Raw genomic sequence first — 26,209 nt, 5'->3', positions numbered from 1 at the left:
AGCCCCCCTATATCTTCCACCATTCACCTTAAATTCATGTCCCCTTGTAATGGTTTGTTCCACCCGGGGAAAAAGTCTCTGACTGTCTACTCTATCTATTCCCCTGATCATCTTATGAACCTCTATCAAGTCGCCCCTCATCCTTCTCCGTTCCAACGAGAAAATGCCCAGCACCCTCAACCCTTCCTCGTAAGACCTACTCCATTCCAGGCAACATCCTGGTAAATCTCCTTTGCACCTTTTCCAAAGCTTCCACATCCTTCCTAAAATGAGGCGACCAGAACTGTACACAGTACTCCAAATGTGGCCTTACCAAAGTTTTGTACAGCTGCATCATCACCTCACGGCTCTTAAATTCAATCCCTCTGTTAATGAACGCTAGCACACCATAGGCCTTCTTCACAGCTCTATCCACTTGAGTGGCAATTTTCAAAGATGTATGAACATAGACCCCAAGATCTCTCTGCTCCTCCACATCGCCAAGAACTCTACCGTTAACCCTGTATTCCGCATTCATATTTGTCCTTCCAAAATGGACAACCTCACACTTTTCAGGGTTAAACTCCATCTGCCACTTCTCAGCCCAGCTCTGCATCCTATCTATGTCTCTTTGCAGCCGACAACAGCCCTCCTCACTATCCACAACTCCACCAATCTTCGTATCGTCTGAAAATTTACTGACCCACCCTTCAACTCCCTCATCCAAATCATTAATGAAAATCACAAACAGCAGAGGACCCAGAACTGATCCGTGGTACGCCACTGGTAACTGGGCTCCAGGCTGAATATTTGCCATCCACCACCACTCTCTGACTTCTATCGGTTAGCCAGTTTGTTATCCAACTGGCCAAATTTCCCACTATCCCATGCCTCCTTACTTTCTGCATAAGCCTACCATGGGGAACCTTATCAAATGCCTTACTAAAATCCATGTACACTACATCCACTGCTTTACCTTCATCCACATGCTTGGTCACCTCCTCAAAGAATTCAATAAGACTTGTAAGGCAAGACCTACCCCTCACAAATCCGTGCTGATTATCCATAATCAAGCAGTGTCTTTCCAGATGCTCAGAAATCCTATCCTTCAGTACCCTTTCCATTACTTTGCCTATCACCGAAGTAAGACTAACTGGCCTGTAACTCCCAGGGTTATCCCTAGTCCCTTTTTTGAACAGGGGCACAACATTCGCCACTCTCCAATCCCCTGGTACCACCCCTGTTGACAGTGAGGACGAAAAGATCATTGCCAACCGCTCTGCAATTTCATCTCTTGCTTCCCATAGAATCCTTGGATATATCCCGTCAGGCCCGTCGGACTTGTCTATCCTCAAGTTTTTCAAAATGCCCAACACATCTTCCTTCCTAACAAGTATTTCCTCGAGCTTACCAGTCTGTTTCACACTATCTTCTCCAACAATATGGCCCCTCTCATTTGTAAATACTGAAGAAAAGTACTCGTTCAAGACCTCTCCTATCTCTTCAGACGCAATACACAATCTCCCGCTACTGTCCTTGATCGGACCTACCCTCGCTCTAGTCATTCTCATATTTCTCACATATGTGTAAAAGGCCTTGGGGTTTTCCTTGATCCTACCCGCCAAAGATTGTTCATGCCCTCTCTTAGCTCTCCTAATCCCTTTCTTCAGTTCCCTCCTGGCTATCTTGTGTCCCTCCAGCGCCCTGTCTGAACCTTGTGTCCTCAGCCTTACACAAGTCTCCTTCTTCCTCTTAACAAGACACTCAACCTGTCAACCATGGTTCCCTCACTCAACCATCTCTTCCCTGCCTGACAGGGACATACATATCAAGGACACGTTGTACCTGTTCCTTGAACAAGTTCCACATTTCACTTGGGTCCTTCCCTGACAGCCTATGTTCCCAACTTATGCACTTCAATTCTTGTCTGACAACATCGTATTTACCCTTCCCCCAATTGTAAACCTTGCCCTGTTGCACGCACCTATCCCTCTCCATTACTAAAGTGAAAGTCACAGAATTGTGGTCACTATCTCCAAAATTCTCCCCCACTGACAAATCTATCACTTGCCCTGGTTCATTATCAAGTACCAAATCCAATATGGCCTCCCCTCTGGTCGGACAATCTACATACTGTGTTAGAAAAGCTTCCTGGATAGACTGCACAAACACCACCCCATCCAAACTATTTGATCTAAAGAGTTTCCACTCAATGTTTGGGAAGTTGAAGTCACCTATGACTACTACCCTGTGACTTCTGCACCTTTCCAAAATCTGTTCCTCCACATATCTGCTACTATTTGGGGGCCTATAGAAAACTCCTAACAAGGTGACTGCTCCTTTCCTATTTCGGACTTCAACCCATACTGCCTCAGTAGGCTGATTCTCCTCGAACTGCCTTTCTGCAGCTGTTATACTATCTCTAATTAACAGTGCCCCCCCCCACCTCTTTTATCACCCTCCCTAATCTTATTGAAACATCTATAACCAGGGACCTCCAACAACCATTTCTCCCCTCTTCTATCCAAGTTTCCGTGATGGCCACCACATCGTAGTCCCAAGTACCGCTCCATGCCTTAAGTTCACCCACCTTATTCCTGATGCTTCTTGCGTTGAAGTATACACACTTCAACCCATCTCCATGCCTGCAAGTAATCTCCTTTGTCAGTGTTCCCTTCCCCGCTGCCTCACTACACGCTTTGGCGTCCTGAATATCGGCTACCTTAGTTGCTGGACTACAAATCCGGTTCCCATTCCCCTGCCAAATTAGTTTAAACCCTCCCGAAGAGTACTAGCAAACCTCCCTCCCAGGATATTGGTGCCCCTCTGGTTCAGATGCAACCCGTCCTGCTTGTACAGGTCCCACCTTCCCCAGAATGCGCTTCAATTATCCAAATACCTGAAGCCCTCCCTCCTACACCATTCCTGCAGCCACGTGTTCAGCTGCACTCTCTCCCTATTCCTAGCCTCGCTATCATGTGGCACTGGCAACAAACCAGAGATGACAACTCTGTCCGTCCTGGCTTTTAACTTCCAGCCTAACTCCCTAAACTTGTTTGTTACCTCCACACCCCTTTTCCTACCTACGTCGTTGGTACCAATGTGCACCACGACTTCTGGCTGCTCCCCCTCCCCCTTAAGGATCCTGAAGACACGATCCGAGACATCCCTGGCCCCCGGGAGGCAACATACCTTCCAGGAGTCTTGCTCGCGAACACAGAATCTCCTATCTATTCCCCTAACCATTCAATCTCCTATTACTATTGCTTTTCTATTCTCCCCCCTTCCCTTCTGAGCCCCAGGGCCAGACTCAGTGCCAGAGACCTGGCCGCTAGGGCCTTCCCCGGTAAGTCAGGAAAGGATTGCAAAGATGATTCTGGAAAGGAGCGAAAGCAACAGGGTAGTTGTTATGGGGGACTTTAACTTTCCAAATATTGACTGGAAACGCTATAGTTCAAGTACTTTAGACGGGTCCGTTTTTGTCCAATGTGTGCAGGAGGGTTTCCTGACACAGTATGTAGATAGGCCAATGAGAGGCGAGGCCATATTGGATTTGGTACTGGGAAATGAACCAGGACAGGTGTTAGATTTGGAGGTAGGTGAGCACTTGGGTGATAGTGACCACAATTCGATTACGTTTACTTTAGTGATGGAAAGGGATAGGTATATACCGCAGGGCAAGAGTGATATCTGGGGGAAAGGCAATTATGATGCGATGAGGCATGACTTAGGATGCATCGGATGGAGAGGAAAACTGCAGGGGATGGGCACAATGGAAATGTGGAGCTTGTTCAAGGAACAGCTACTGCGTGTCCTTGATAAGTATGTACCTGTCAGGCAGGGAGGAAGTGGTTGAGCAAGGGAACCGTGGTTTAGAAAAGCAGTCGAAACACTTGTCAAGAGGAAGAAGGAGGCTTATGTAAAGATGAGACATGAAGGTTCAGTTAGGGCACTCGAGAGTTACAAGTTAGCTAGGAAGGGCCTAAAGAGAGAGCTAAGAAGAGCCAGGAGGGGACATGAGAAGTCTTTGGCAGGTAGGATCAAGGATAACCCTAAAGCTTTCTAATCAGTATTCACACAGGAAAAAGACAATGTTGTCGAGGAGAATACAGAGATTCAGGCTACTAGACTAGAAGGGCTTGAGGTTCATAAGGAGGAGGTGTTAGCAATTCTGGAAAGTGTGAAAATAGATAAGTCCCCTGGGCCGGATGGGATTTATCCTAGGATTCTCTGGGAAGCTAGGGAGGAGATTGCTGAGCCCTTGGCTTTGATCTTTTAAGTTATCTTTGTCTACAGGAATAGTGCCAAAAGACTGGAGGATAGCAAATGTTGTCCCCTTGTTCAAGAAGGGGAGTAGAGACAACCCCGGTAACTATAGACCAGTGAGCCTTACTTCTGTTGTGGGAAAAATCTTGGAAAGGTTTATAAGAGATAGGATGTATAATCATCTGGAAAGGAATAATTTGATTAGAGAGAGTCAACACGGTTTTGTGAAGGGTAAGTCATGCCTCACAAACCTTATTGAGTTCTTTGAGAAGGTGACCAAACAGGTGGATGAGGGTAAAGCAGTTGATGTGGTGTATATGGATTTCAGTAAAGCGTTTGATAAGGTTCCCCGCGGTAGGCTACTGCAGAAAATACGGAGGCATGGGATTCAGGGTGATTTAGCAGTTTGGATCAGATATTGGCTAGCTGGAAGAAGATAAAGGGTGGTGGTTGATGGGAAATATTCAGACTGGAGTCCAGTTACTAGTGGTGTACCACAAGGATCTGTTTTGGGGCCACTGCTATTTGTCATTTTTATAAATGACCTGGAGGAGGGCATAGAAGGAGGGGCAGCACGGTAGCATTGTGGATAGCACAATTGCTTCACAGCTCCAGGGTCCCAGGTTCGATTCCGGCTTGGGTCACTGTCTGTGCGGAGTCTGCACATCCTCCCAGTGTGTGCGTGGGTTTCCTCCGGGTGCTCCGGTTTCCTCCCACAGTCCAAAGATGTGGTTAGGTGGATTGGCCATGATAAATTGCCCTCAGTGTCCAAAATCGCCCTTAGTGTTGGGTGGGGTTACTGGGTTATGGGGATAGGGTGGAGGTGTTGACGTTGGGTAGGGTGCTCTTTCCACGAGCCGGTGCAGACTCGATGGGCCGAATGGCCTCCTTCTGCACTGCAAATTCTATGATAATCTATAATTCTATGATAGAAGGGTGGGTGAGTAAATTTGCAGATGACACTAAAGTCGGTGGAGTTGTGGACAGTGCGGAAGGATGTTACAAGTTACAGAGGGACATAGATAAGCGCTGGGCTGAGAGGTGGAAAGTGGAGTTTAATGCAGAAAAGTGTGAGGTGATTCATTTTGGAAGGAATAACAGGAAGACTGAGTACTGGGCTAATGGTAAGGTTCTTGGCAGTGTGGATGAGCAGAGAGATCTCGGTGTCCATTTACATAGATCCTTGAAAGTTGCCACCCAGGTTGAGGGGGTTGTTAAGAAGGCGTACGGTGTGTTAGCTTTTATTGGTAGAGGGATTGAGTTTCAGAGCCATGAGGTCATGTTGCAGCTGTACAAAACTCTTGTGCGGCCGCATTGGGAGTATTGCATGCAATTCTGGTCGCCGCATTATAGGAAGGATGTGGGAGCATTTGAAAGGGTGCAGAGAAGATTTACCAGAATGTTGCCTGGTATGGAGGGAAGATCTTATGAGGAAAGGCTGAGGGACTTCAGGCTGTTTTCGTTAGAGAGAAGAAGGTTAAGAGGTGACTTAATTGAGGCATACACGATGATCAGAGGATTGGATAGGGTGGACAGTGAGAGCCTTTTTCCTCAGATGGTGATGTCTAGCACGAGGGGACATAGCTTTAAATTGAGGGGAGATAGATATAGGGCAGATGTCAGAGGTAGGTTCTTTACTCAGAGAGTAGTAAGGGTGTGGAATGCCCTGCCTGCAACAGTAGTGGACTCGCCAACACTAAGGGCATTCAAATGGTCATTGGATAGACACATGGACGATAAGGGAATAGTATATGATGGGCTTTAGAGTGGTTTCACAGGTCGGCGCAACATCGAGGGCCGAAGGGCCTGTACTGCGCTGTAATGTTCTATGTTCTAATCAGGAGGTGAACTCGAGGCTGAAAAACAGCCTGCTCCTTGAAGCCTATCTCTGCTGGAAGATTTCCTGCCACACCCCCTGCAGAACATGCCCAGTGTTTGTGCACTAACCTCACCGTGCCGTACAGCACAGGAACAGGTCCTTCGGCCCTCCAAGCCCGTGCCGACCATGTTGCCCGACTAAACTACAATCTTCTACACTTCCAGGGTCCGTATCCCTCTATTCCCATCCTATTCATGTATTTGTCAAGATGCCCCTTAAATGTGACTATCGTCCCTGCTTCCACCACCTCCTCCGGCAGCGAGTTCCAGGCACCCACTACCCTCTGTGTAAAAAAACTTGCCTCGTACATCTATTCTAAACCTTGCCCCTCTCACCTTAAACCTATGCCCCCCTCACCTTAAACCTATGCCCCCTAGTAATTGACCCCTCTACCCTGGGGAAAAGCCTCTGACTATCCACTCTGTCTATGCCCCTCATAATTTTGTAGACCTCTATCAGGTCGCCCCTCAACCTCCGACGTTCCAGTGAGAACAAACCGAGTTTATTCAACCGCTCCTCATAGCTAATGCCCTCCAGACCAGGCAACATTCTGGTAAATCTCTTCTGCACCCTCTCTAAAGCCTCCACATTCTTCTGGTAGTGTGGCAACCAGAATTGAACACTATACTCCAAGTGTGGCCTAACTAAGGTTCTATACAGCTGCAACATGACTTGCCAATTCTTATACTCAATGCCCGGCCAATGAAGGCAAGCATGCCGTATGCCTTCTTGACTACCTTCTCCACCTGTGTTGCCCTTTTCAGTGACCTGTGGACCTGTACACCTAGATCTCTCTGACTGTCAATACTCTTGAGGGTTCTACCATTCACTGTATATTCCCTACCTGCATTAGACCTTCCAAAATACATTACCTCACATTTGTCCCGATTAAACTCCATCTGCCATCTCTCCGCCCAAGTCTCCAAACAATCTAAATCCTGCTGTATCCTCTGACAGTCCTCATCGCTATCCGCAATTCCACTAACTTTTGTGTCATCTGCAAACTTATTAATCAGACCAGTTACATTTTCCTCCAAATCATTTATATATACTACAAACAGCAAAGGTCCCAGCACTGATCCCTGCGGAACACCACTGGTCACAGCCCTCCAATTAGAAAAGCCTCCTTCCATTGCTACTCTCTGCCTTCTATGACCTAGCCAGTTCAGTATCCACCTTGCCAGCTCACCCCTGATCTCGTGTGACTTCACCTTTTGTACTAGTCTACCATGAGGGACCTTGTCAAAGGCCTTACTGAAGTCCATATAGACAACATCCACTGCCCTACCTGCATCAATCATCTTTGTGACCTCCTCGAAAAACTCTTATCAAGTTAGTGAGACACGACCTCCCCTTCACAAAACCATGCTGCCTCTCACCAATACGTCCATTTGCTTCCAAATGGGAGTAGATCCTGTCTCGAAGAATTCTCTCCAGTAATTTCCCTACCACTGACGTAAGGCTCACCGGCCTGTAGTTCCCTGGATTATCCTTGCTACCCTTCTTAAACAGAGGAACAACATTGGCTATTCTCCAGTCCTCTGGGACATCACCTGAAGACAGTGAGGATCCAAAGATTTCTGTCAAGGCCTCAGCAATTTCCTCTCTAGCCTCCTTCAGCATTCTGGGGTAGATCCCATCAGGCCCTGGGAACTTATCTACCTTAATATTTTTCAAGACGCCCAACACCTCGTCTTTTTGGATCTCAATGTGACCCAGGCTATCTACACACCCTTCTCCAGACTCAACATCTACCAATTCCTTCTCTTTGGTGAATACTGATGCAAAGTATTCATTTAGTATCTCGCCCATTTCCTCTGGCTCCACACATAGATTCCCTTGCCTATCCTTCAGTGGGCCAACCCTTTCCCTGGCTACCCTCTTGCGTTTTATGTACGTGTAAAAGGCCTTGGGATTTTCCTTAACCCTATTTGCCAATGACTTTTCGTGACCCCTTCTAGCCCTCCTGACTCCTTGCTTAAGTTCCTTCCTACTTTCCTTATATTCCACACAGGCTTCGTCTGTTCCCAGCCTTTTAGCCCTGACAAATGCCTCCTTTTTCTTTTTGACGAGGCCTACAATATCTCTCGTTATCCAAGGTTCCCGAAAATTGCCGTATTTATCCTTCTTCCTCACAGGAACATGCCGGTCCTGAATTCCTTTCAACTGACACTTGAAAGCCTCCCACATGTCAGATGTTGATTTGCCCTCAAACATCCGCCCCCAATCTAGGTTCTTCAGTTCCTGCCTAATATTGTTATAATTAACCTTCCCCCAATTTAGCACATTCACCCTAGGACCACTCTTATCCTTGTCCACCAGCACTTTAAAAAACTTACTGAATTGTGGCCACTGTTCCCGAAATGCTCCCCTACTGAAACTTCTACCACTTGGCCGGGCTCATTCCCCAATACCAGGTCCAGTACTGCCTCTTCCCTAGTTGGACTGTCTACATATTGTTTTAAGAAGCCCTCCGGTATGCTCCTTACAAACTCCGCCCCGTCTAAGCCCCTGGCACTAAGTGAGTCCCAGTCAATATTGGGGAAGTTGACGTCTCCCATCACCACAACCCTGTTGTTTTTACTCTTTTCCAAAATCTGTCTACCTATCTGCTCCTCTATCTCCCGCTGGCTGTTGGGAGGCCTGTAGTAAACCCCCAACATTGTGACTGCACCCTTCTTATTCCTGATCTCTACCCATATAGCCTCACTGCCCTCTGAGGTGTCCTCCCATAGTACAGCTGTGATATCCTCCCTAACCAGTAGCGCAACTCCGCCACCCCTTTTACAACCCCCTTTATCCCCCCTGAAACATCTAAATCCTGGAACGTTTAGCTGCCAATCCTGCCCTTCCCTCAACCAGGTCTCTGTAATGGCAACAACATCATAGTTCCAAGTACGAGTCCAAGCTCTAAGTTCATCTGCCTTACCCGTAACACTTCTTGCATTAAAACATATGCACTTCAGGCCACCAGACCCGCTGTGTTCAGCAACTTCTCCCTGTCTGCTCTGCCTCAGAGCCCCACTGTCCCTATTCCCTAGTTCTCCCTCAATGCTCTCACCTTCTGACCTATTGCTCCCGTGCCCACCCCCCTGCCATACTAGTTTAAAGCCTCCCGTGTGACACTACCAAACCTCGCGGCCAGGATATTTATGCCTCTCCAGTTTAGATGCAACCTGTCCTTCTTATTAGATCACACCTGCCCCGGAAGAGCTCCCAGTGGTCCAGATAACGGAAACCCTCCCTCCTACACCAGCTGTTTAGCCACGTGTTTAGCTGCTCAATCTTCCTATTTCTAGCCTCACTGGCACGTGGCACAGGGAGTAATCCCGAGATTACAACCCTAGAGGTCCTGTCTTTCCAATAATTTGCTCACCATAGACATAAGACTGGCTGGTCTGTAATTCCCAGGGATTTCCCTATTCCCCGTCTTGAACAGGGGAACAACATTCGCTTCCCTCCAATCATCCGGTACGAATCCAGTGGAGAGTGAGGACGCAAAGGTCATCGCCAACGGCGCAGCAATCTCCTCCCTCACTTCCTTTTTTAAAAAATATATTTATTAAAGTTTTTTAACACAATATTTCTCCCTTACAAACAATAACACTACCCCCCCCCTCGTAACAAAAAAAAAACGAGAAATTGCGCAGAGCAAGATATATACATGGCAAAATGATATATTTACACAGCTTTGTACACTGGCCCTCACCCGTACGTGCCAGTTTCCCCAACCCTTCATGTTATCTCTTGCTCACCCACCCTCCCAGGCAGTCCCACCCCCCCCTCCCAGGACGTCCCCCCCCCCCTCCCCCTCCTCCCAGGACGTGCCCCGCCCCCCTCCCTCCCAGGACGCCCCCCCCTCCCCTCCCCCAGGACGTCCGTGTCACCCCCTCTCTCCCCCCCCCCCCCTCTCAGGATGTGTGTCCCCCAAGATTGCTGCTGCTGCTGACCGACCTTCCTCTAACGCTCCGCGAGATAGTCTAGGAACGGTTGCCACCGCCTGTAAAACCCCTGCGCAGACCCTCTCAAGGCGAACTTAATCCTCTCCAACTTTATGAACCCAGCCATATCATTTATCCAGGCCTCCAGGCTGGGGGGCTTCGCCTCCTTCCACATTAGCAAGATCCTTCGCCGGGCTACTAGGGACGCAAAGGCCAGAATGCCGGCCTCTTTCGCCTCCTGCACGCCCGGTTCGTCGACTACTCCAAATATTGCTAGCCCCCAGCTTGGTTTGACCCGGACTTTTCACCACCTGAGATATTGCTCCCGCCACTCCTCTCCAGAACCCCTCCAGTGCCGGGCATGGCCAAAACATATGGCCATGGTTCGCCGGGCTCCCTGAGCACCTTCCACATCTGTCCTCTACCCCAAAGAACCTACTCAACCTCGCCCCCGTCAAGTGCGCTCTGTGGACCACCTTAAATTGTATCAGGCTGAGCCTGGCACACGAGGAGGAGGAATTAACCCTACCTAGGGCATCAGCCCACAGACCTTCCTCGATCTCCTCCCCCAGCTCCTCCTCCCATTTACCCTTCAACTCTTCTACCAGCACTTCCCCCTCTTCTTTCAACTCCTGGTGTATTTCCGACACCTTGCCCTCCCCGACCCATACACCCGAGATCACCCTATCTTGAACTTCTTGTGCCGGGAGCAACGGGAATTCCCTCACCTGTCGCCTCACAAAAGCCCTCACCTGCATATATCTAAAGGCATTTCCCGGGGGTAACTCGAACTTCTCCTCCAGTGCCCCTAGGCTAGCAAACGTCCCGTCGATGAACAGGTCCCCCATTCTTCCAATCCCCGCCCGATGCCAGCTCTGGAACCCCCCGTCCATCTTCCCCGGGACAAACCGGTGGTTACCCCTGATCGGGGACCACACCGATGCTCCCATTGCACCCCGGTGCCATCTCCACTGGCCCCAGATCCTTAGCGTTGCGGCCACCACCGGGCTCGTGGTATACTTTGTCGGCGAGAGCGGCAGCGGTGCCGTCACCAACGCCCCCAGGCTCGTTCCTTTACAGGACGCCATCTCCATCCTCTTCCATGCCGCCCCCTCTCCCTCCATAACCCACTTGCGGATCATCGCCACATTTGCTGCCCAGTATTAGCTCCCCAGGATTGGCAGCGCCAACCCTCCTCGGTCCCTACTGCGTTCCAGGAACCCTCTCCTTACTCTCGGGGTCTTATTCGCCCACACAAACCCCATAATACTCCTGCCTACTCTCTTAAAAAAGGTCTTAGTGATCACGATGGGAAGGCACTGAAACATAACAGAAACCTCAGAAGGACCACCATTTTGACCGACTGCACTCTATCCGCCAGCGAGAGCGGTAACATGTCCCATCTTTTGAAATCCTCCTCCATTTGCTCCACCAACCTCGTCAGATTCAGTTTATGTAGGGTCCCCCAACTCCTGGCTATCTGGATCCCCAGATACAGAAAACTCCCCTCCGCCCTCCTCAGCGGTAGCTCCCTCACTTCCTGTAGTACCCGTGGGTATATCCCGTCAGGCCCAGGGGACTTATCTATCCTGATGCTTTTCAAACTTTCCAGCGCATCCTCTTCCTTAATATCAACCTGTTTGAGTCAATTAACCTGGTTCACACTGTTCTCACTAGCAACAACATCACTCTCTTTAGTGAATACTGAAGCAAAATATTCATTTAGGGCCTCTCCTACCTCCTCAGACTCTAGGCACAAGTTCCCTCCACTATCCCTGATTGGCCCTACTCTCACTCTGATCATTCTCTTATTTCTCAGATAAGTGTAGAATGCCTTGGGGTCTTCCCTAATCCTTCCCGCCAGGGCTTTTTCATGCCCCCTTCTAGCTCTCCTAAGTCCATTTTTGAGTTCCTTCCTGGCTGCCTTGTCACCCTCTAGAGCCATGCCAGATCCTTGCTTCCTCAACCTTACGTAAGCTTCCTTCTTCCTCTTGACTAGAAGCTCCATTGCTCATCATCCAAGGCTCCTTCACCTTACCATTCCTTCCTCGTCTCAGTGGGACAAAACTATCCAGCAGTCACAGCAAGTGCTCCTTAAACAACCCCCACATTACTGTTGTGCATTTCCCCGAGAACAACTGTTCCCATTTTATGCTCCTCAGCTCCTGTCTAATAGCAGTATAATCTCCCCTCCCCCAACTAAATACCTTCCCATACTGTCTGTTCCTATCCCTCTCCATGATCACGGTAAAGGTCAAGGAGTTGTGGTCACTATCACCAAAATGCTCTCCAACCGAGACATCGGACACCTGGCCTGGTTCGTTGCCAAGCACCAAATCCAATATGGCCTCCCCCCTAGTCGGCCTATCTACATATTGAGTCAGGAATCCTTCCAGGACACACCTGACAAAATCTGCTCCATCCGAACCATTTGCACCAAGGAGGTTCCAGTCAATATTCCAGTCCATGAAATGCAAAACATTTTTCTATTCCTCCCTGAGGGGACATAGGGGAGCATGGGAAAGTAGAAAGTTGTGAACACTCCTTCCCTGGATTTAAATGTGAAACAAATTGTGCTAATCTGAGCCAAGCTGTTCGCACAATGCAGATACAAGACTGGCATTTTAAACGACAATGTGAAAACCTGTGCACAAAAGAAACAGGACAAATCCAACCTGGCCAATTACAGCCCCTTCAGTCTACTCTTGATCATCATCAAAGTATTGTCGTCAACAAGAGGCAATTACTTAGCATTAACCTGGTCACAGGCGCTTAGATCGGGTTATGCCAACATCACTGCTCCTGTCCTCATTACAGCCTTAATCCGAATAGTGACAAAAAGCTGAAATCCAGGGGTAAGGTGAGAGTGGCTGCCTTTACCATCAAGCACCACTTGACCAAGTGTGGCATTGACGAGCCCAAGGAACACTGAAGTCAATGGAAATCAGGGGGAAACTCTCCATTGGGTGGAGTCATACATGGCTCAGAGGAAGATGATTGCAGCTGTTGAAGGTTAATCAACTCAGTCCCAAGACATCACTGCAGGAGTTCCTCAGGATAGTATCCTAGACCCAAATATCTTCAGCTGCTTCGTCAATGACCTTCCTGCCATCATAAAGTCAGAGGTGGGGATGAACATTGATGATTGCAGAATGTTCAGCATCATTCATTACTCCTCAGATGTTGAAGCAGTCCATGCCCATGTGTAGCAAGACATGGTCAACATTGAGGCTTAGGATGATAAGTGGCAAGTAACATTCACACCACTCTGACCACCTACAAGGGAGAATTCGACCATCTCCCCTTGACATTCCATGACAACAGCATCACTGAATTCCCTACCATCAACATCCTAGATGTTATCATTGACCAGAAACTGAACTGGAAAAGCCAAATATATACTGTGGCCACAAGGTAAGTCAGAAGCTAGGATGTTGTGGAGAGTAACTCATCTCTCGGCTACCCAAGGCCAGTCAACCATCTACAAGGCACAAGTCAGGAGTGTGATGGAATACGGCACACTTGCCTGAATGATCACAAGCTCAACACCATCCAGGGTAAAACGTGCTTGATTGTACCCCACCCCCGACCTTAAACATTTGCTCCCTCCACCACCAACAGAGTGCCAGCAGTGTGTACCATCTACCAGATGCACTGCAGCAACTCAGCCCCTTTGAAACCCACAGCTCTATCACCTAGGCAAATGCATGGGAACATCACCACCTCCAGGTTTCCCTCCAACCCCAGCGATTCGTAGTAGATATTAATGATTTGGATGAGGGAATGAAATATAACACATCCATATTTGCTGATGTCACAAAGTTAGGTGGAAGGGTGAACTGTGAGGAGGATGCAAGGATCCTTCAGTGTGATTTGGACAAGTTGAGTGAGTGGGTAAATTAATGGCAAATGCAGCATAATTTGGAGAAATGCGAGGTTACCCACTTTGGTAGTAAAAACGAGAAGCAGACTATTAACTGAATAGCCATAAATTAGGAGAGGGGAATGTGCAACAAAACCAGGATGTCCTTGTACACCAGTCACTGAAACATGCAGGTGAAGCAGGCAGGAAAGAAAGCAAATGTCTTGCTGCAATTATACAGGACCTTGGTGAGGCCACTCCTGGAACTCCTGTGTGCTGTTTTGGTCTCATTATCGGAGGAAGGAAGTTCTTGCTCTAGAGGGAGTGCAGAGAAGGTTTACCAGACTGATTGCTGGGATGACGGGACTGACGTACGAGGAGAGATTGAGTCGGTTAGGATTGTATTCGCTGAGTTCAGAAGAATGAGGGGGGGGGATCTCATAGAAACCTATAAAATTATAACAGGACTCGACAGGGTAGATGCAAGAAGGACGTTCCCAATGGTGGGGGTGCCCAAACCAGGTTTGAGGATACCGGGTAGACCATTTAGGACAGAAATGAGGAGAAATTTCTTCATCCAGAGTGGTAAGCCTGTGGAATTCATTACCACAGAAAACATTGTATGTTTTCAAGAAGCAGTTAGATATAGCACTTGGGACAAAGGGGATCAAAGGATATAGCATTTGACAAGATGCGCATAAGAGACTGATCCAGATGGTGAGATCGCAAGGGATTGAGTTTAGAGTGCTAGATTAGGTGACTGACAGAAAGCAGAGGGTCGGGTATATGGATCCTTCTCTGGCTGGCGAACTGTAACTGGTGGGGTGCCGCAGGGGTCAGTCCTCGGACCTCAATTGTTCACAATCTATATAAATGATCTGCAAGCATGGGCAGAGTGTAACATAAAGATATTTGTGGATGATACTAAAATAGGTGAGAAAGCAGGCTGTGAAGAGGAGTTAAAAGGCAGATAGGCTCCGGAGATTCGGCCAAATTTGGCAGATGGCGTTTAATGTAAATAAGTGTGAGGTTATCCAGCCGAAAAAATAGGAAGGCAAATTATCTAAATGGAAAGTAGATTCAAAATGCGTCTGGGCAAAGGGATCTGGGTGTCTTTGTTCATGAATCGCAGAAAGTCGGTATGTAGGTGCAGGATGTAATTAAAAAGGCAAATGGAATTTTAGCGTGCATTGCCAAAGGGCTGGAGTATATAAGTACAGAAGTGTTGTTGCAATTGTATAGGGTGTTGATGAGACCACATCTGGTGTAGTGTGTCCAATTTTGGTATCCTTATTTGAGGCAGTTCAGAGGAGATTCACCAGACTGATTCCGGGAACTAAAGGGTTGACATATGAGGAGAGATTAAACCATTTGAGCATATATTCGCTGGAGTTCAGAAGGATGAGAGGGGATCTGATCGAGGTATACAAGATACTAAAAGGGATCGATAAAGTAAACATAGACCAAAGGTTCCCCCTTGTAGGGTAATCTATAACAAGAGGTCACAGATATAGGATGAGAGGTGGTGGATTTACGGAGATGAGGAGGAACTACTTCTCGCCAAGAGTGGCGAACTTGCTGCCCCATAGTGGGGTGGAATCAGAGTCATTAAATGGTTTCAAGGAGGAGATAGATACATTTCAGATTTTAAAGAACAGGTTAAAATGGATATGGGTAATAGGGAGGCGGATTTGAGACCTGGAAGAGATCAGTCAGAATCTGATTCAATGGCGGAGCAGGCTTGAAGGGCTGAATTGCGTACTTCTGCTCCTATTTTGTATATTTCTAAGACACACACCATCCTGATCAGAAATACATCGCTGTTGCTTCACTGTCTCTGGGTCAAAATCCAAGAGCTCCTTCCCTAACAGCACTGTGGGTGTACCTACATCAATGGACTGCAGTGGTTCAAGAAGGCAGCTCACCACCACCTGCTCAAGGGCAATTAGGGATGAACAATAAATGCTGGTCGAGCCAACGATGCCCATATCCCAGAAATGAATTTTTAAAAACATAATGTAAGTTTTCTGTGATTTATTAGTAAATTGGATCACAAATTTTGGGAAAACATGCCACAGCATTCTTTAAAAATTCGAAACACTGCTTACGGACTATTGGTGAGAGGAAAGTAGGAATTTTCCTGTCTCTCTCCTGACTGTAACAAGAATATTAGAATTCTACCAGGGCCCAACTACCACGGCAATACCACATTTATAGCAAATTTCTTATTAGCAATGAGCTAATGGGTGCAGCAATAAAACTCACCAACTAGAACACCACAGAATAAAAGAGTACAGCAGAATATTCTGAATATAAAGTTCCTCCTAGCCTAGGAATAAACACTGAGCTAATTCTATTCTCCAGGACCGTTTTCCATTCAACCACATACATTTGTCTGCTTTATTATTGTTTCTGGAATAAAGTCAAAAGCAAATCCAAATCCCCTGAATTTCGTGGTGGCCAATCTATCTAACCTGCACATCTTTGGACTGTGGGAGGGCGGAGCACCTGGAGGAAACCCACGCACACACGGGGAGAACGTATAGACTCCGCACAGACAGAGACCCAAGCCGGGAATCGAACCTGGGACCCTGGAGCTGTGAAGTAACCGTGCTAACCATTGTGCTACCGTGACGCCCACGAACATTTCCTTTCAACCACTTACATTTGGGCGCTTTTTAAATGACTGTTTAGGTATATACATACAGACAAAGGATCAGGGTCACATATCAATGAGTTTCAGATTTAGGCAGCTCTTGCAACAGCTCACTGCCCTGAAATCACTCTCAAATTCTTTTTGCTATGTACTTCAACACTTGCCAGAGATCACTTCATTTAAACATGGATCAGAATACTGGACTACATCTGCAGTTATCAATTTAGTCCACCCTGAAAGACCAACATTTTCACACCACTTTTCCAAATAATCTAAACAATTCTTAAAAATTAGCAATTCAAAGGACAGAATGTCAGTTATGTTGCAGGGTTGAGTGCATCAGCAGAACCTGGGGCAGCATATTGTGAGTTTGCATCCACTCTTGTGTTGCACTCAAAACACAGCGCCTCAAATTTAATTTTCTACCATCGAATCTTGTAACCAGGACCATTTCATAAGAACATAAGAACTAGGAACAGGAGTAGGCCATCTGGCCCCTCAAGCCTGCTCCGCCATTCAATGAGATCATGGCTGATCTTTTGTGGACTCAGCTCCACTTTCCGGCCCGAACATCATCACCCTTAATTCCTTTATTCTTCAAAAAACTATCTATCTTTATCTTAAAAACATTTAACGAAGGAGCCTCTACTGCTTCACTGGGCAAGGAATTCCATAGGGTGAAGAAGTTCCTCCTAAACTCAGTCCTAAATCTACTTCCCCTTATTTTGAGGCTATGCCCCCTAGTTCTGCTTTCACCCGTCAATGGAAACAACTTGCCCGCATCTATCCCATCTATTCCCTTCATAATTTTATATGTTTCTATAAGATCCCCCCTCATCCTTCTAAATTCCAACGAGTACAGTCCCAGTCTATTCAACCTCTCCTCATAATCCAACCCCTTCAGCTCTGGGATTAACCTAGTGAATCTCCTCTGCACACCCTCCAGTGCCAGTACGTCCTTTCTCAAGTAAGGAGACCAAAACTGAACACAACTGATCCCTGAGGGACACCACTAGCTACTGATTGCCAACCAGAGAAACACCCATTAATCCCTACTCTTTGCTTTCTATTCATCAACCAATCCTCTATCCATGCTACGACTTTACCCTTAATGCCATGCACCTTCATCTTACGTGGCAACCTTTTGTGTGGCACCTTGTCAAAGGATTTCTGGAAATCCAGATATACCACATCCACTGGCTCCCCGTTATCTACTGCACTGGTAATGCCCTCAAAAAATTCCACTAAATTAGTTAGGCATGACCTACCCTTTATGAACCCATGCTGCGTCTGTCCAATGGGACAATTTCCATCCAGATGCCTCGCTATTTCTTCCTTGATGATAGATTCCAGCATCTTACCTACTACCGAAGTTAAGCTCACTGGCCTATAATTACCCGCTTTCTGCCTACCTCCTTTTTTAAGCAGTGGTGTCACGTTTGCTAATTTCCAATCCGCCGGGACCACCCCAGAGTCTAGTGAATTTTGGTGAATTATCACTAGTGCATTTGCAATTTCCCTAGTCATCTCTTTTAGCACTCTGGGATGCATTCCATCAGGGCCAGGCGACGTGTCTACCTTTAGCCCCATTAGCTTGCCCATCACTACCTTAGTGATAACAATCCTCTCAAGGTCCTCACCTGTCATAGCCTCATTTCTGTCAGTCACTGGCATGTTATTTGTGTCTTCCACTGTGAAGAACCACCCAAAAAACCTGTTCAGTTCCTCAGCAATTTCCTCATCTCCCATTATTAAATCTCCCTTCTCATCCTCTAAAGGATCAATATTTACCTTAGCCACTCGTTTTTGTTTTATATATTTGTAGAAACTTTTACGATCCGTTTTTATACTCTGAGCAAGTTTACTCTCATAATCTATCTTACTCTTCTTTATCGCTTTTTTCGTAGCTTTCTGTTGCCCCCTAAAGATTTCCCAGTCCTCTAGTCTCCCACTAATCTTTGCCACTTTGTATGCTTTTTCCTTCAATTTGATACTCCCTTGTTTCCTTCGATATCCACAGTCGATTTTCCTTCTTTCTACCGTCCTTCCTTTTTGTTGGTATAAACCTTTGCTGAGCACTGAAAAATCGCTTTCAGCCCACATTATTAAAATCAGAGTGGAAAACACTGCAACACTGTCAGTTCCAGTGAATTGTAGAATGAGCGCGCTCAGCAGGTCGTCATTCCACTCAGAGCCTTGACCAGCTTGCTATCTAATTAATCCCTCGCCTCGCTCTTTGCTCCAAGTACTTAGCCAGCTCTCAATCGATTCTTCTCCAACCACTGGCAGAAACTTCTTGTACTTTTCTCTTCCTCATTTTGCCTCTTTTTTTTTTATAAAAACACTGATGACATTAAATCGGTGTCCTCTAGTTAACGACCCTTCTCCTACTGGATAACCGTTCTCATTTACTCCATCAAGACCATATATTACCTCTCTTCATTCTTCTGAAAAAAATAGTATCACTTCACAGTTGTCAAGACTAAAATTAATCTACCACGTGCCTGCCCATTTCAATTATCCTCCTCAAGTCTGTTGCAATCTTACTGTTGTTCATAACATTTTTGAACTTCATGTCATCTGCAAACACTGAAATTATGCCTTCTATATCCAAGTCAACGTCATGAATGTATTTCAAAAAGAGCAGTGGTCGACTTCCGATGGCGGCCATGGAGTGAGTGGTTGCATATACGGTAGCTCCCACTCGTGGCGGTCTTTTCGTGGCCTTTACCCCGGTTTGCAGCGGGAAGTTTGGAGGAAAAAGGTATAGAAGTGTGAGAAGAGATCGACCCCCTAGTCTATGGAGCGACGGAAAAGAGCAAATCAGTTGGTTGAGACGGGTGAGGTGCTGGCAACACTCGGAGATGGCGGTGGGCCACTCAGTGGTCGACGGAGTAGCTGGTGAGCTTCTTGAATGAGAAGTTCACCCAACAGCAAGGAAAGTTCGGAGGACCTGGCCCGGGCGGTGGACTTGATCAAGGCGGTGGTTGATCGCATTGAGATGAGACTGGCAACCTAGGGACAGCCGATCCAGAGGTTGGAGGAGCTGGCATGAAGAACAGTCTGCCTCAATGGCCACGGAGATGGGACTGATGCAAGACCAGCAGGAGGGCTGCTGGAGAAAGTGGAGGACCTGGAGAAACGATCTCGTAGGCAGAACATTCAGATTGTGGGTCTGCCGGAGGGGAGCGAAGGAACGGATGCGGATGCATACATCGGGAAGATGCTGGAGGAACTGCTTGGGGAAGGTGCTTTAGAGGTAGATCGAGCCCAAAGGTCGCTGATGCACAAGCCCCGGGGGGAGAGCCGCCGAGGTCAATGGTGGTGTGGTTGCATTGGTTCCTTGATAAGGAACGTACCATAAGGTGGGCCAGACAGACGAGACATTGCACTTGGGAAGGTGGCGAGATCCGTGTGTACCAGGACCTGGGGGCAGAGCTGGCAAAGAGGAGGGCAAGCTTTAATAAAGACAAGAAGGGCGTAAAGCTCAGACTACTGTACCCGGCTTGCCTATGGGTGGCCTATGGGGGCCGGGAGTTATACTTTGGTTTGGTTTGGCGGAGGAGGCAGTGGATTTCATGAAAGAGAATGGACTGGCAGGAGAAGGAAGTCTTTGAACTTTGATGGAAGAGAAGTGGAATGAATGTACTGTATAGCGAAAAACTTCGTTTTTGGTGTTTGTTTTTCTTTTTTCTGTTTTTTGGCTTTATGCCCGTTTACCCTTCTTTGTTAAGGGATGAACATAGAACATAAAAAATACAGCACAGAACAGGCCCTTCAGCCCACAATGTTGTGCCGAACCTTTGTCCTAGATTAATCATAGATTATCATTGAATTTACAGTGCAGAAGGAGGCCATTCGGCCCCCTGAGTCTGCACCGGCTCTTGGAAAGAGCACCCTACCCAAACTCAACACCTCCACCCAGCACCAAGGGCAATTTTGGACACTAAGGGCAACTTATCATGGCCAATCCACCCACCTTGCACATCTTTGGACCGTGGGAGGAAACCGGAGCACCCGGAGGAAACCCACGCAGACACAGGGAGGACGCGCAGACTCCGCACAGACAGCGACCCAAGTCGGAATCGAACCTGGGACCCTGGAGCTGTGAAGCAATTGTGCTATCCACAATGCTACCGTGCCGCCCTTAAGAACAAATAAATCTACACCATATCATTTTATCTTAATCCATGTACCTATCCAGTAGCTGCTTGAAGGTCCCTAATGTTTCTGACTCAACTACTTCCACAGGCAGTGCATTCCATGCCCCCACTACTCTCTGGGTAAAGAACCTACCTCTGATATCCCTCCTATTTCACCTTAAATTTATGAGGGCTGGGTCTCTGTGTTAGTGCCTTGGGAGAGATTCTTTGTTTTTACTTCTTGCCTTTGTCTTGATTATTTGCACTAGGGTTTGAGTGGTGGTTTGGGGGGGGGGGGGGGGGGGAATCAGCTGGGGGGGGGGGGGGTATAATACTAGGCGCCAGTGGCGGGGGCAGCCAGGCTAGTTCACGGAAGCGCAGTGGGGGATGAGCTGAAGTTCAGTGAGGGGGGGGGCAGTATTGCTGACGGGGAAGGGACTTACAAAGTGGAGGAGGATTGATGACGGCAGTTGCCCGAGCCCCACCGACCAGGCTGGCCACGTGGAACGTTCGGGGACTGAATGTGCCAGTCAAGAAGACTCGTGTGTTCGCGCATTTGAGGCAACAGAAGGCAGATGTGGCCATGCTGCAGGAGACACATTTGAAGGTGGGGGACCAGATTAGACTAAGGAAGGGATGAGTTGAGCAAGTGTTTCATTCGGGGTTAGACGTCAAAACGGGGGTGGCGATTCTGGTTAATAAGCGGGTGGCTTTTGGGGTGGGGAATGTAGAGCTGGACCCCGGGGGGGGGGGGGGGGGGGGGGTGAATTAACAGTTGGTAGGATTTTGCAAGCCCAGGCCAGATGGTGGGGGGGTGAATGTAATGCGACATGAATCCAAGGTCACAGTTGAGGCTGGACTCATGTGTGCGGAACTTGGCTATCAGTTTCTGCTCGGCAATTCTGCGTTGTCGCGTGTCCTGAAGGCCACCTTGGAGAACAATTCACACCTGTTTAACCTGTGATTATCCCTCTCTCCAGTTGCTTCATGTGGACCTGGAAAGACTTAATTACCTGCAAATACTCATATTCAAAGTATCGTCTTGCATCTTTGACTTTGTCTATATGTTTCTGGAACCCACCACTTCATTCACTCGAGGAAGGAGCTGTGCTCCGAAAGCTAGTGATTCGAAACAAACCTATTGGTCTTTAACCTGGTGTTGTAAGACTTCTTACTGTGCTCACCCCAGTCCATCGCCAGCAACTCCACATCCTTCTAGCTTGAAAAATAACCATTTGCCTCTACTCTCTGGTTCATGTTGTATCCATACTGCCACTGTCCCTGGGGCTTCAGTTTTGCTGTCAAATCTACTCGTGATGCTTTATCAAACGCCTCTTGAAAGTCCCTATGCACATCAATTGTACCACCCTCATCAACCCTCTCCATTACCTGAAAGAATTCAGTGAGTCAAATACAAATCTGTGTTGGTGTTTATTAACACATACTTTTCCAACAGTTACCCACCACAGGGCTAATTAGCCTTAATTTGCTAGATTCTCTGGCACCACCTCATATCAAGTGATAATTAGGAGATTTTGGCCAGAGCCTATGAAATCCCACCTTTGCTTCCTTCACCAATCTAAAATTAATCCCATTTAGATTGAGCAACCATTTAACTAACATCAAAGACACTATCCCCACGACATCCTTCTTTTCTGTGACATTGAGACAAAGACAAAGCATTCATCATCAGCCACGTCCTCTACTTCAAGATTATCACCTTGCTCTGGCTAAGCTTTCACAACTCGCATCTTCATAAATAAAGACCCGTAATCTATCCTCAATTTCTCTTTGTCTCAATTATTCCTTTTCTGAAAATAAAATTGCCCTTGCACTTTTACTCTAGCATGGTTCCCAACTGTCTGTAACATAGTCATAGAATCATACTGCACAGAAAGGGCACTTCAGCCCATCGTGTCTGTGCCAGTCAAAAACAACTACCGAACTGTTTTAATCCCATTTTCCAGCACTTGGCTCATAACCTTGAATGCTCTGAGATCACAAGTGCTCATCTAAATACTTCTTCAATGTAATGAAGGTCTCTGCCTCCACCACCCTTTCAGGCAACGAATTCCAAACATCCACCATCCTCTGGGTAAAAAGGTCTTTCCTCACATCCCCTCTAAAGCCCTTACCTTAAATCTATTCCCCCTGGTCATTGACCCCCCCCCCCCTCCAACCAAGGGGAAAAGTTCCTGTCTACTCTCTATGCCCTTCATAATTCCATACATCTCAACCATCTCAGTTTCCTCTTCTCCAAGGAAAACAATCCCAATCTATCCAATCTCTCTTCAGAACTAACACACTACAGCTCAGGCAACATAGTGGTAAATCTCCTCTGCACCCTTTGCCTCCTGCAATATGGATTCCAGAACTGCACACAGTACTCTAGCTGTGGTCTAACCAACATTTTATACGGTTCCAGCATAACTTCCCTGCTCTTAAACACTATGCCTCAGCTAATAAAGGCAAGTATGCCATATACGTTCTTAACCACTGTATCCACCTGCTCTGCTACCTTAAGGGACCAGTGTACATGCACACCAAGATCCCTCTGATCCTCAGTGCTTCCCGGGGTCCTGCTGTTTATCCTGTATTCCCTTGCCTTGTTTGTCCTGCCCAAGCGCATCACCTCACACTTTGTCCGGATTGAATTTCATTTGCCACTTATCAGCCCGTCTATATCCTCCTGTAATCGAAGGCTATCCTCCTCGCTATTTACCACCTCACCAAATTTCATATCATCCGCACTTGTCATTGTCACGTGTTTTTCGGTTTCATTTTAATCTCTACATATTTAGTTATCATGCAAACTCAGATTTGAATGCCCTTCCTTTCTCCCTTGCAGAAATGTGCAAATTCTATACCCGAATTCTCTCTATTTTGCCTTCCTTTCATTGTTCAAATACCAGTTTGCATGCCAACCTTTGATTCCAATTCACCTGGGACAGATGTTATTTCAGCTTTCTAAAATTAGCTTGCTCCACTTAAGTAGTATTTCATTTAGATGTTGATCATTTTTTTCCATAATTACTCTAAAACTGATCACATTATAATAACGGGTTCCAAAATACTCCCTTTGCATTGCTCCCTTCCTTAACAAGAACACTAAATGCTGGGAAAAAAAATCAGGTCTGGCAGCATCTGTAGGGAAAGAAAACAGAGTTAATGATTCAGACGGACTCGAAATAGACCTGCCGAGTTTTTCCAGCATTCTCTGTTCTTGTTTCGGATTCCAGTATCTGCAGTATTTTACTTATTTTTGCTCCCTTCCTTTTGGTTTGGAAACATGCAGAAAAACAAAATTCTCTTGTACGTATGGTTAGATAAATATATACAAAATCCTCAAATGTTCAACTTTGTATACATTTGCAGACCATAATATTACCAAAAACAAGGGCCTTAAAGACTCTGCACACACAAGTGCTCTTTGCAATTACTTGCTGTTGCACTGACCTTATTGGCACGGATTTGCCTGTAAATGTCTGTCTGTTGGCGGATGCGATACTCCAAATCTGACACATGAGCCTGCAGCCAGTTCCAGCGACTCACAATTGCAGCCCGTTCGATTGCCCAGCGCCATTCTGAGCGCTGCAACCTGCAAATGAAAAACAAACACAAATGGTTACATATTATACTGCAAATCAGGGAGACTCAAAGAATTCAGGCACTACCCCACAGCTGATCGGTGACGAACACAACTGTTATTCAACTTCAAATATTCATAATCCGAAACACATACCCAATGTTGTCAAATTGTTGTTGTTCCTCTTGTCCTGAATGGAAGGTTCCAACAACAATGTCACCTCAGATATCAACTATGGCAAAGGGGAAATTAAAAGTCGCACATGGCAAAAATAGGGAACATGACTAATTGAAGAGGACTTAAGTGATTTTAGGAAAACAAGAAAATTTAGTAGATTGGACAGATATATGTCAGATGAAATTCAATGTTGGGTGAGAAAATCTGGATGGGATAAAAGGGGAAAGACAAACATTAAACAGCAAAGCTTTAAAGGAAGTAAATGGCTGGAATATACGTCTTTAAGAGTGGCAGGATAAAACTGCAAAAGAATGCCATTGGGAGGAGCTTATGACAACATTTGATTAATTGTAAATCGCTTATTGTCACAAGTAGGCTTCAAACGAAGTTACTGTGAAAAGCCCCTTGTCGCCACATTCCGGCACCTGTTCGGGGAGGCTGGTACGGGAATTCAACCGTGCTGCTGGCCTCCCTTGGTCTGCTTTAAAAGCCAGCGATTTAGCCCTCTGCTAAACCAGCCCCAAGAGATTGCTTGCAAATAAAATGTTCTACCTATATTGCAGCAGGATCTGCAGCAGCTTTTAAATCGGGCAGACAAAAGGCATTTGAAAATTGTAAAATTGACAGGAAAGGGAATGTAATAATGCAGATTTCTCTTGCAAAAAGTCCCAAAAGAATGGCATTCCTTTGGGCTATAAAAACGAGGCTTAGACTCAGCCCAATTCTTTTTTCTTAAATTCATCCATATAACATAAACATTGCTTCAAGGTCAGCATTTATTGCCCATCCCCAATTTCACACAATACGAGGGGCTGGTTTAGCACAGTGGGCTAAACAGCTGGCTTGTAATGCAGAACAATGCCAGCAGCGCGGGTTCAATTCCTGTACCGGCCTCTCCGAACATGCGCCGGAATGTGGCGACTAGGGGCTTTTAACAGTAACTTCATTGAAGCCTACTTGTGACAATAAGCAAATATTTTTTATTATTATTTCCCTCGGGAAAGTGATTTTACACGGGAAAAGGGCAGCAGAAAGCTTTTGAGCATGAAAGGTGAGAGGGTGACTGTTGGAGGGCTGATACTGGACTATGATATAAATTATAGGTGGCCCTGTAACGACATTTGTGCTCCTATATTACTTTTGAATAGTTCTGATGCGACAAAAGGTACTCATTGGCTTAGATGCCTATTTAGAAGAGGCAATTTGTAGAAACAGATAGTGTTTACACTATGCTTGTTAATATCAGAAAGGACACAAAATGGCTGTTAACTATTTTAGCAATACTAAAGACACAAAACGGCTGAACTAGCCACTTTCCTTTAAAAATAAGTTACAAATTATGTAAACTACCTCATGAGAACCTAGGGAGTATTTCAACAGCCGCTGATAACAGCTTCCCAGAACAAGAAATGCTATGTATCCTTGATAAGATCAAGGACCCCAGTTGCAGACAGGACATCATTATGTTAATTTTGAATGACTTCTGTATGAAGTTAGGAGCGGGTAAGACAACACCCACTTTAACTATATATGTGATAACTGGGATGCTAGGAAAATTAATTGACTGCATGTAATGAAGTGTGACGCGAATATAGTTCATTGATTGTATGTAAATGAGAATACACCTAATTCCGCCCCTTGAATCTGTATATTAAGCCTTAGCTCAAGTGAGAAAAGGTGCTGTCAAAGGCTGCGGAGTCTCAGGCCTTTCCTCCCAGAAT

At 46.5% G+C, this 26,209-nt stretch overlaps 1 protein-coding gene across 1 annotated transcript in view; it reads right to left on the bottom strand.

The window, feature by feature from the left end:
- LOC140398056 (KAT8 regulatory NSL complex subunit 1-like) overlaps positions 1–26,209 on the bottom strand; it is a 341,917-nt gene that overhangs the window by 134,549 nt on the left and 181,159 nt on the right. The window contains exon 3 of the mRNA XM_072486268.1: positions 24,182–24,323. Within this exon, the coding sequence (XP_072342369.1) occupies positions 24,182–24,323 (142 nt within the window). The remainder of the gene's footprint in view (positions 1–24,181; positions 24,324–26,209) is intronic.

Source organism: Scyliorhinus torazame, chromosome 21, assembly GCF_047496885.1.
Source record: "Scyliorhinus torazame isolate Kashiwa2021f chromosome 21, sScyTor2.1, whole genome shotgun sequence".
In the NCBI taxonomy this organism is placed as follows: domain Eukaryota; kingdom Metazoa; phylum Chordata; class Chondrichthyes; order Carcharhiniformes; family Scyliorhinidae; genus Scyliorhinus; species Scyliorhinus torazame.
This window is presented reverse-complemented; position numbering and strand designations above follow the sequence as displayed.